This window comes from Pararge aegeria, chromosome 25 (genome assembly GCF_905163445.1).
Source record: "Pararge aegeria chromosome 25, ilParAegt1.1, whole genome shotgun sequence".
NCBI classification, from domain to species: domain Eukaryota; kingdom Metazoa; phylum Arthropoda; class Insecta; order Lepidoptera; family Nymphalidae; genus Pararge; species Pararge aegeria.
The window spans coordinates 7,195,518-7,207,531 of record NC_053204.1 but is presented as its reverse complement, the minus strand read 5'-3'; the positions used below and the strand labels follow the sequence as shown (position 1 = coordinate 7,207,531).

The 12,014-nt window shown below is 35.7% G+C and overlaps 2 protein-coding genes across 4 annotated transcripts in view; one reads left to right on the top strand and one right to left on the bottom strand.

Moving 5' to 3' along the window:
- The window catches only part of LOC120634784, a 27,502-nt gene extending 22,756 nt beyond the window's left edge, over window positions 1-4,746 (top strand). The window contains exons 13-14 of one of the 2 annotated variants that reach the window (XM_039905569.1): window positions 883-1,074; window positions 3,592-4,746. In XM_039905569.1, the coding sequence (XP_039761503.1) occupies window positions 883-1,074; window positions 3,592-4,229 (830 nt within the window). In that variant the 3' untranslated portion in view covers window positions 4,230-4,746. The remainder of the gene's footprint in view (window positions 1-882; window positions 1,075-3,591) is intronic. The other variant, XM_039905570.1, reaches the window with a different exon arrangement.
- On the bottom strand, window positions 4,600-12,014 carry LOC120634785. Of its 2 annotated transcripts, XM_039905571.1 has the most exons (7): window positions 11,866-12,014; window positions 11,106-11,504; window positions 10,009-10,098; window positions 8,223-8,706; window positions 7,124-7,289; window positions 6,784-6,958; window positions 4,600-4,797 (listed from the first exon to the last, which is right to left on the bottom strand). In XM_039905571.1, exons 1-7 carry the CDS (start codon window positions 11,899-11,901, stop codon window positions 4,744-4,746), a joined length of 1,404 nt encoding a protein of 467 aa, XP_039761505.1. In that variant the 5' UTR covers window positions 11,902-12,014; the 3' UTR covers window positions 4,600-4,743. The 2 variants fall into 2 exon arrangements, with proteins under 2 accessions (XP_039761505.1, XP_039761506.1); XM_039905572.1 differs by lacking the exon at window positions 6,784-6,958.

The following is a 12,014-nucleotide window of genomic DNA, read 5'->3' as shown; positions in this document are numbered from 1 at the left end:
CATCGCTTACTATCAGATGTGATTGCAGTCAAGCGCTCGTCTATAAAAAAAAAAAAATAGTCTAATCTTTTGGGTGATACCGTCATAGACGTGCCGCTAAGCGATTCAGTGTTCCGGTGCGATGTCGCGTAGAGACCGATTGGGGGATGACTACCATACTCCCTAACAGGTTAGCCCGGTACCATCCTAGACTGCATCATCACTTACCACCAGGTGAGATTGCAGACAGCATAAGTTACGACCACGTATCACGTTCTAATATTGAAGGGATAAATTTGACATTTTGAAAGCTGTAACACTGGTAATCCATACTGGTGTTTAAATGTTATATGGCCAATCATAGCCAAATAACACTGCTTTTTTAAATTTTATTTTGACCATTTTAGTATCATTAATCAGAATTTTTCGCTAATTTGAAATCTTGGATAGAAGCAGGCGTTACTTTGCGGAAATCCATCATATATAGCAAATTAGGCTTAATTTTCATGATACATTGAAATCGGTTCTCATGGAAGTCGAGAAAAACTGAAAACTATATTATATACTCTTATCTAAACGGTGATAGCGTTGTGGTTACAGCCCCAGACAGAGTCCGATCCTCGGCGCCTCTCACCATTCGTTATGTGTGTTTTAAGCAATTAAATATCACTTGCTTTAACGGTGAAGGAAAACAACGTGAGCAAATTTCGAGGGAAGATTTAAAAGATTAGTCGTTTTTTTCTACGAAAAGTCTTATCTTGTTCACTTCTTCTTCTGAACAGTAAAATAATGCAAGTATAATATAGTTTGTGGGTTTTTTAAAAACCGTACTACCCGCGGATGTAGAAATCGGTTAACAGCTGATTTATAATATGAGTAAGGATATGATCAGGCGTATTACAGATACCGAATGGCAGACCATAAATAAACCGAAAAACATCTGGTGGACTCCAGAGATAGAGAGAGAGAGGCAAAGAATCAGACACCTGTTCAACAGGGCCAAAAACACGAGGGACGACGTAGACTGGTCCATATACAAACTAGCTACTAACAATTACAAAAAAATGCTCAAATCCACAAAAGACGCCTATGAAGGTAAGACTCTCAGAGCGTTATCAAATCTGATTCGAATCCCCGAAAATACGAGAATCTTAAATATTGGATAGAAGCAGGCGTTACTTTGCGGAAATGCATAATATATATTAAAATTAATCTTAATTTGCTATACTCCGCGAACAGCAGGAGAATCTGTATGGTGTAATTTATAATTTTTACAATAAATAATTTTCAGGAAACAATTATTCATTTTAAAGTTATACAAAGTTTATATTGTAAAGTTGACGGCCGATTGGTGCAGTTTGCAGCGACCCTGCTTTCTGAGCCAAAGGCTCAATGGGTGGGTTCGATTCCCACTACTGGAAAATGTCTGTGTGATGAGCATGAATGTTTTTCAGTGTCTGAGTGTTAATATGTATATTCTAAGTATTTATGTATGTTATTCATAAAAAAAATTATCACTCATCTTAGTACTCATAACACAAGCTACGCTTACTTTGGGGCTAGATGGCGATGTGTGTATTGTCGTAGTATATTTATTATGATTATAAAACAAAAAAAAAAAACAAAAAACAAAAAGTCAACATCTCCTGAGGATGCTCCGGTTTCGGATCGAAACGTGCGTAGGGTACATTGCCGAAGATCTGTTTGGTGTGGAGTATACGGATTGAAGAAATTATAAATTACACGATAGATTCTCCTGCTGTTCGCGGAGTATAGCAAATTAAGCTTAATTTTCATAATGAAAATCTTAAATATACAGGGTTAAATAGAAAACATCAGAAAGCCTTGTAGTTCTTATAATTAAAACTAACAACTTTTGTTTTAAGTTTTTTTCTTTCTTTTTCATTTAGTATTAATTTATTTCGTACAAAAAAAAACATGGTATTTCTATAAAGTGACATTACACTGTGAAACCATTGTTAGTTTTAATGTAAACAACAAAATGCCGAGAGCTTTCTGGTATTTTTTATATGTTTTTTTTTTTAATTTATCGTAAGACATCAGTTTCTGTAAAATTGCATTTTAATAAAGATAAATTATTTAGGAAGCCATTACTACTTACAGAACCATGATATGTCGTGTAGATGTTTTTTTATACGCATTTCGCTAAATAGTGACGTAAATGTAAAAACAAGATGCCAAATTTTGTACCTTATTTTAAGAGCCGAAAATTTTTTTTTCGTCTGTCAATAGTTAAAAACTAAATATCGTATCATAGTAGTCTTACGCGACAGCTCCTTTTAATTAAAAAATATCCCTACTTATATTATAAATGCAAAAGTATGTTTCTTAGTTTATCCTTCAACTTGGATTTTTTTGCAAAGAGCGTCCTAAAAGTTCGGAGGAGGCTAACATAGGCTACTTTTAATCCTGGAAAAACGCCGAATTCCAATTGGTTTACAGGAACATTCGTACTTTTATACCAAACTAACTGTCCCTGCGAACTTCGTACCGCAGATAATTTTTTGAATGTTATATTTTAATACTTATTATCCTATTCCGGTCTAAGAGGAATCCAAAACATCAAATATCATAAAAATTGGTCCTGCCTTTCTGGAGTTAGATATGGTGTAACTAACACAACTTTCTTTTATATATAGATAGCACCGCGGGTAGCAACACGGGGCGTAGCTAGCATGTCTATATATTATAGGTAGAACTAGGTCGTAGTCTATTTCATACCGGTATTGCGATTAGGGTGTCCATACCTACATTTTTTTTTTTTGTTTTGTCTTCATATTTTTTATTTTTACATTAGCTACGATCTTATATCTTTATTTTTTGGTTGCCATACTAATTTATGATCCTCTTTCACCTATTATGTAAACACAGCAGAGTGCCTTGTGCGAGATTTTCTTCCTGATATCGAGATAGCGCCATCTAGTTAAAATACTGAGAAACATTAGTGCTATACAAATCGTGCGATTGAATAAGTAAACGAAGGTAGTAAATCTCACACTTGGCACACTGATGTTATGGCTGTCAACGCGTATTTTTTTAATGCAAACTGTACAATTATTTCTCTCATAGTAATTATTGATGGCATTTGTACAACAAAGGTTTTTCGTTACAATGAAAACTGTAATAATATTCATCGCCATGGTTTAAAAATAGTTTTGCATTTTTTTTAATAGTCCTGTTCTGGTAGGCGGCTCCATTCGTGGCTAGTCACCATCCTACCGAAAAGGCGTGCCGTCAAAGGATTTACGTTGCGGTACGATGTCGCGTAAAAACCATAGGGCTGTGGGTTAAATATAACTGCCATACAGGTTTAGCCCGCTGCTATCTTTACATATCACCAGGTGAGATTGCAGCCAAGGGCTACCTTGCATTGGAATAAAAAAAGAGCTAAATCGATTTGCAGCACGTCTTTGTTAGTGGCGTGGCCACGGCTGAAGACTTAAAATTAACCTCACTAGCACACAAAAATAGGTTCCCGAATAAAAGATGAGATCGCATCTTCCAGAGAGACTTTTTGAAGAGAGCATGACTAGTTTATTATGATGAAACCTCAAATTTAAACTGTATACTTGTATTTTATTCATTGTATAGGTAAAGCTGGCGGCAGTGGTAAAAAGAATAGCAAAGAGTCCACTCAACCAAAGGATGACGTCGAAATTATTGAGTCCTTGGAAAAAGAAAGCCAAGAAACTGCAGAGAATGTTGATTCTCTTGTACACGAAAGCAAAGATATCGATCAGAAAGTTATTTGTTTGGACGAAAATGAAGAACCTGAGGGGAATGTTAAAACTTTGGAACAAGAAAGCAATCCATCTGCTCAAAATGAAGAAACGCAAGGGAACGTTGCAACTTTGGCACAAGAAAGCGAACCAACCGATCAGGATATTGTTTGTTTGGATGAAAATGAAACGGAAGGGAACGTTAAAAGTTTGGCACAAGAAAGCAAACCGACCGATCCGAATATTATTTCTTTGGATGAAAATGAAGACACTGTAGAGTATGTTGAAACTTTGAAACAAGAATGCGAATCATCTGAACAAAATGTTGTGTCTTTGGATGAAAATAAAGAAACCGAACGGAAATTTGATTCCTTGGAACAAGAAAGCAAACCAACCAATCAAAATGTCATATCTAAGCATGAAAATGAAACAGATGAGAATGTATCCGAGGATATCATTGAGTCTGAAATTATTGATCATATAGCTGATGACGATTTAGAAGATTTCTAAAGTTTAATACATAAGGATGCTGTTTTATAGTATTGTTAGCATCGTTTCCTCATGACTTGTTAACTGTCAGTGTTGATTTCCTATTTTGTATAGGATTTCTTTCATTCTCCTGTTAAATATACTGATATTTTATTAATATAAGTTATGCTGGAAATACCATATTAAAATTTGTTTGATCTATTATGTATTTCACGTATTTTACATATAAATAACGCATAAGCATTTTAGACGGCAGCTAGCGTGTTTCGCTAAGAGTTGAAAGGTTTTTTTTTCTCTAGGGTATCTTCTAATAAATAAGAATCCTATTTAGATTTAAGTCTCCTAGGTTTAATGAAATCGAGCATTAGTAACTGATAATAAAAAAAAAACATGTTTGCTGACCAATGTATTTTTACCGAAGTTGAGAATTACATGTATGCATTGGAATGGTTAAAAAATAGCCATAAAACATCATTAAGGATTGTAACTGTCAATTGTTACCTTAATTCTAGATGGTAATAAAGAAAGTAAAATTCTACTGTGCTTCTTTTTCTTCAGTCGTCTTAACTTCTACATAATCAACAGCTCTCTGTAAGAAAACATAAAAGGAATTTAAAAAAATATCGACAAAATAGCCGACTTTGTAATAAAACTAAAAAGTTGTATAACAGTAGGTTTTTCTTTGTTAAAAAATTCTAAAAAATACTCAAATCGCTATAGGTGTTCTTATATTCTTATTAATACTTGAAGATATACCTCAATTTCTCCAGGATCCCTTCAACCAGTGCCGGATTAATCACGTAGCAAGAGTAGCAATTGCTACGAGCCCCGCATATTTTAATACCACTCATCTCTGCCTGACTAACTGACTGACTGACACGCAAACGCATACAGACATCACCTATAGTAATTTACTACACTATTTATTTATTTAATGGACAATCAACATAGTACACGAAATAGTTACACGATGTCAACGGGTTCCCACTATTAATTACCCACAAAATTGTAACCTATAGATAGCAAATACGTATTGTATTTAAGATACGTTTATACTTATTTAAGATACGTATTGAGTATTGAATTGTATTTTTACCACTTTATACTTAAGAACCCATAGCAGGTCAAGGGCTCTTTTATAGAATTTGCTACGGGCCCCGCGCTTGCTCAATCAGGCACTGGCTTAAACGGATCTTGACCTGATGAAAATCGGACCACATGGGAAGTATTACCGTCACAAACAAACAAAAGGAGCGCAGGACCGATAGCTTAACGTGGCTCTTCAAGGCATAGGACATAGCAATGCGTATCTATTCCGAGGTTATGTTACGTTTGTAAGGCCCTCAGTATTTGCATATTTGATACGCCGAATCGACCGCACGAAAATTACCAGTATCGAAAGCACAAGGCTACGAATATTGTAACGAAAGCATCGGCAAATCTCTGAATAACTCATTCACTTCGCTTCGTAAAGAAACACAGGCGGACCCAAAAAAAAATTAGTTTAATGTGATTGAAAAAAAAACGTGTGTGTAAACGTTAGAAGTTATACTTCTTAGGCGTAACAAGGTAAAAATCTTTTCAAAAATTTTATCTTTCGCCTTATTCTCCGTTTGTACAAAAAACGACAGTAACAATAGAAAAAAGTATTCAATACATTGAACGTTTTAATATAATGCATTATCTAGTTAAATAAAGTTTATTCAAATATCACGAAATAAATATTTCCCCATAATTAAAGAAATGTAATACTAATAATGTACATAATAAACAATTAAATTTGGAATACTAATAGACTCATTATCGGACAACCAAGTTTCACTCAACATTAAAATTAGAGATTGCTGTACAATTATATTAATTAAATCACCGGAATGAGCCCGCAGACTTCGACAATTGAAAGTGTACACTGTCAAACCTTACAGCTAACTTCAGGGTGTCGGTTTTTTACCGGGTAAAATTTACTCTCATCATTTTTCCCTAACGCGCAATAAGAAGTATACTCCAAAAAGGTTGGAACATCCAAGGCTGTGGTGGAAGCTTCCTGGCCAGTCTTTCTAATCTGATATTCCAAATTCGAAAGTTTGAAGAACAAGAAGAAGAAATACTTCATTGCACACAAACATCTAAACATACATAAAATAAAGAAGAAACAAAATAAAAGCCAATCGCCAGAAAAGCTGAACGTTCTCAATCGAATTTAGCACAGACACTAACTTTAATCGCGGAGAAATGAACAGTTCACGTGGGATATATTTGTTTTTATTTTTGCCAGAGCAAGTGATCGACCCGTTTTTTGCATTGTGGTAGAAAGTAGAATCAATAATCTAGTAGTTCAGAGAGAAATATAAGCATACACATAAAATTTTGCCTGTAACTACTGCTACGCAGTGTAAATTTTATCGTTATCACGTGCAATCGTTGCTCCGTTAGCCCTGACCAAATGTTTTCGTTACTATAATCGTTGCTTCGTGGTTTCATTATTAGATTTTTTCGTTATTCAGCGTATCGAGGTCACAGAGCGTTTAATAATAAGCTATGAAAATAAAGTAATGCTTTTGGTGAAAAGGCTAACCTGATCAGACTTGACGGCTTCGTCAACTATCAGTACAGTCTTATCTACTTCATCAAGTTTACCAGAATCCGGAAACGCTGCCTTTTGTGTATTTACACTCTTCTCAACTTCTACGGTTTCTTCTGCCTTATGCTCAGTAGCGTTATCGTCAGTGTTGGTATCTTCTTTGACAACACTGGCAAGAAAACTTTAAATCATCATCAACTATAAAAGTCTTTTAAAAACTGACCGCCTATGGTCTAAGCGGCTGAACGTAGGACACCTTAAACTTCCCCCCTACTCCCCCTCGTAAGAGAATGACAATAATCTTGCATAACTATTTTAGATAAACTTTACTAACCTTTGACCTTCGGTATCCTTGTCATCGGCAACCGCAATCCCAACGTCTTCATTCCAGTTCTCTAAGTCGTTCTCCATATCGACGAATTCATCTAAATCGATGAGCTGACTTCCGTCCACAGGACTGTCATCTTCAACGGCTGCAGTCACATCTACCCCTTGCATCTCTGTTTAATATACAATTTCTATAAGTACCTAAACTAGCAATAATTTTTTAAAGCAGTCCTAAAATTTGTATTCTTCGATTATTCCATAACGTTCTTTTAGAATACCAGTGCAAACGCGAATTTCTACTATTTTTTTATGACCCAACTGTAAGAAATTGTATCAAATTTCTTATTGCCAAAATAATAAAAAAGTTTAAATGCTTCATTGAACTGTCCTTTCGTTTTTGATTATCTGTGGAAGAGGGCTTATGTAAAATAAACTTTAAAGCCATATACAGAGGCTTTCGGCTCCTTTCAAAATTATGTGTAAGCTCGAAAGCTACAACCGAGGTTAAAATAAGTTAAATGTAGTAAGAGAATTCGTCTCGTCAAACCTTAACTGCCTTATTTAGTCGCTACACGCAACCTTCCAAGTCCAGCATCGGGAATTTCGAGGATTCTAACAGATAAAACATTATACAACATATTCGGACCACACCACCAAATAGTTCGGGTTCAACTTTTCAGGTCTTATCGCAGAGGTCTGTCCAAAATGTTATATACTTACGACCGAGATTTGCCGACTTTCCAACGTAATTTTGCAACAAAATCCTTTATTCACACATCCATTTGTGATAAATTAAACCAACAGAACAGTTCTGGGTCACTCGACATGGAAATGTTTTTTGGCACCGTAACCTCTACATTGTGGAATAGTTTGGAAGACGAAAGTCTCACATACTACTACCGAGACTGGCTAATTAAAGGTGCTTTTTTAAGACAATTGTAGGATTTTTTATTGGAAGTCCTTGACCGATGATCTCATTGCTACAGCTATCGAAAAGTATGGTTTTTACATATCGGAATGTTTTGCAGTAAAGATACGAACGTAGGAAAATGGCACCGCCGATAACATATCCTGGGGCATATCGACACTAAAGGTCTTTACTATACCTGTGGGAGTGGTCTGGGCCGCTGCGGTCTGACCTCCAACAAAATCTTTTACATAACGTCTTTTTCTCAAGCGCTTTTGGGGCCAGCAACTCGTCTGGATAGTATTGCAGAGTTCAGACACTAGATTAGCATCAGTGCTTATAGGATGCTGGAGTCTATACAGGTTTATGATATCACTCATTGGCAAGCGGACTTTGCCCTCCAAAATCACCGCTAGGCGCTTTTTCAGCGTAGTACGGAGTAGGTTGAAGAACAAAGAGCGATTTTCCAAAGTTATTTCGTCGTGGGAAGCAATGAGCATTCTCATTTGACCGATGATCTCATTGCATGGGCCCACGAAGCCTGGTAACTTTGGTTTCACACTATTTTGGGCTTGCTTAGAGGACATATCCGATCGAAGAAATTCAGAGATCTCGTCAGGCTCATTGCGTCTACAGATATCTTCGAACTTTTCCAAATTCCCGTAATCATTCGATCCCATATTCTGTGAAATAAAATGAGAAAACTGTGCTGCTGTATTTTAGTGGGGGGGTGATAGAGGTAAAAGGCCAATCGCGTGTTTTACCAAACACCTCGCATTGCTTCGCCTTTGAAGGATGTCCAGTTAAAAATTATATACTGTATTAATATGTCAGATGGTGCCATCGACTTGTATAAGGTATAAATTGTATTTAACTATGATCATCCATGTTCGAATTAATGTGACACAGATTTACGTGGACCATTTAATGGCACACCTTTTATTAGAAGTAGAGCTTATTTTAGCAGCTTGTTCGGGAAACTACTACTGCCATGCTCATTTCTGCTGCAATGCTGTGTTCGGGTCTGAATGGTGTTGTTGCAGGTGTTATTAAAGACACATGAGACTTAACACCTAATCCTCAGCTTTATGGGCACAGGGCGTCTCTAACATATTGTTCTGATTCACATGAAGATCTTGGCCAGTGTCTTAATGATTGTGTCCATGAATAAATTTAGAAGCATGACGAATTAAGGTGTATGTACATGCAACAAAAGGCCTTTTACTCTATCTACCACTAGGTGTTTTAATTTTTATTTCACGAGGATATATTATGAAATAGTATTTTAGATAACGGTGATAGCCTAGTGGTTAGGGCTCGAGGGGGGTCAGAGTTCGATCTCCGGAACGTACCTCTAACTTTTCAGAACTAACGCAGTTCTGAAAGTTTATGCAATTATATATCACTTACTTTAACGATGAAAGAAAAACATCGTGAGGATACCTGCATGCGTTGTCTTGATGCTTTGTTGATGATGAAACCTGCTACAAAAGTTTCTTACCTTTGACAAAAGTCCAACAGATTGGTTTGATGTCACGCTAGTTTTGAACGAAATATGCATCAACTTAATAAGACATGTAACTTTACAGGACTTTGAAGACGGTGTAATTTTTAACGCGAAGTTGAATTACAGACTAATCTCACAAATAAAATATAGTCTATCTGTCAAACTTATCGAAGGGTCTGTAAATAAGTCTAAACTAGTCTAGACTAGTTTAGTTTTACTTTTGCATTAATAATATTAGTAATGAATAGAATCTGTACTAATATTATTAATGCAAAGTTAGTTTATTTGTTTGTCCTTAATTTACGAGCTTAGTAAGTAACCAATCTACTTGATTTTTGGCATAGAGTTAGTTGAAAGGACAGACAGTAGCCTATGTTACTAGGCTACTCTTTATCCCCGGAAAAAAACGTTTCCCATGGGATTTGCAAAAATACACAAATGATGAACACGGGCCACTTCCAGTAGTACAATAGATTACCTGCAGATACTCCAACTTTCTCTTTTCTAGCAGCAACTTGGATTCTTCCTCCAACAGGATCCTTTGCTTTCTCATCAACTCTATCTTCGCCTAAAAATACACACACGTTAAAGTACGTTTGTATCATCATCATCCACTGCTGAGTTTCTTGCCGGCTCTTCTCAGTGGAATCTGCCTTCCAAACCATCGAGAGTCACTACAAACAGAATGACTTGACGTTTCAAAAGTGCTTATAAACTGGGCCTACTTGAAATAAATGAATTTTGAATGTTTTTTTTTGGACTTAAGGCCTCTCCAAATCCGGCCGTCCATAAGTTCCATTAGTCGCCTCGTACGATATATACTTAACGTACGTTAAACGTAGTACGACGTAAACTTTCTGACTATTCTGTACCATGCTAATTTTAAAATGGCATATTTGAAAATAATTTATTTTTAAAACAATAAATGTCTGTCACATTTTGGGATATTGTTAAGCAGTAGAAGAGCGTTTTGTTACAGTGTTGTGAAACTACCACCATGTTTATTTCTGCCACCCGGTCTGAAGAGGGTGGTTTCTACTTGACTAAAACAGGGCTGCAATTTAGATAAATTGTAGGATGTGCACTATAGAAGTTCTTGAGGTACAGAAACTTACATATTATATACATAAGCATACTGCTTACTAATTCTAAAATAAAATTACATTTCTATTTTTAAATTGGCCATTTTAACATCTGTGCCTCACATCATCTTAAGCTGTCAATATTTGTACCCTTGATATACAAGATAATAATCGTTAAATCCAGCCAACCCCACAATCAATGATATAAACCACCTTACCATTTAATAAAAAAAGTTGAAAAAGAGCACTTAGCTGAGTTTCTTGCTGGCTCTTCTAGTAGTCTGGTAGAGTCTATCCTCCGAACCAGTGGTCACTACAAACAGACTGACTTGACATTTCAATAGTGAAAATTTTATAAAAGAGGAGAATTTTGCCCAGCAGTGTGATATTCAGAGGTTGATTAATGATTATGATGATGTGTTATCAGCACTTAAGATATCCGGGACATCTACAGAAATCTTGTGTATAGGATAAAAAAAAAGATTCAGCTCACTTCAATAGCATTCAACTCATTGGTATGATTAAGACTGGGAGACCTTGACTTGACTGGACTTCTGCAATAACGACGGCTTTTACAAGGTGGCTGATATTCAGCTCTATCTTCTCTGTCGTCCTCCCATTGCGGTTGTTCATTATTAACATTGAAAGGCATACATTCAAGCTCATCTTCTTCCAAATTCTCCAACCAACATTCGAGAGGGTATGGCACCCTTGCAAACACATACCGAAAACCATCCAAAGTCTTTTTTGCCTTCAGTGCCTTCTTAAAAGTGGTGCTAAAAGATAACACCTTTGAGCCATCATTTTCAGGCCGAAAGTAATTTACGTGCATTTCTTTTTTGCACCTGAATATGGCTTTCTTCAAGAAATTCATGAATTTGTGTAGTTTTGCCTATAACAAAATTAACATCCAAATATGAATAGGAAGAATATGTAGTGCAATTTAGTGTTATTTCATAGATTATTCCATTCTGTTTCCTTAGGGGGATGGATCGCAGTTCTTATTCCTAACTGTTGGTATTTTTATAAGGATTGAATAAATTATAAGCAGAAAAGTAATTTGTTTATTTCCATGTGATAAATAATTATTATACCTAAATTCTAAGTTCTCCGAAATAATTTACAGGAAATTGAATTCAAAGTTTCAAGATATTATGGAAAACATACTGTGTACTGATAATGTTTTAGATGATATGACAATGATAGGGTATATAAATTCGGGTAGCTTGATTTCTAATTATTCAGTTACTTACACCTTGCGGAATCCTCGCAATGACTACGTTAACCATGATGAATTTTTGTCCCGAGTGACACAACCGAACTAAAATTAATGAGAAATATTTTCTTGTTCCTTTGATTTAAGTCATTTCATAGTGCCAAAGCAGGGAAATATTTTACGAAG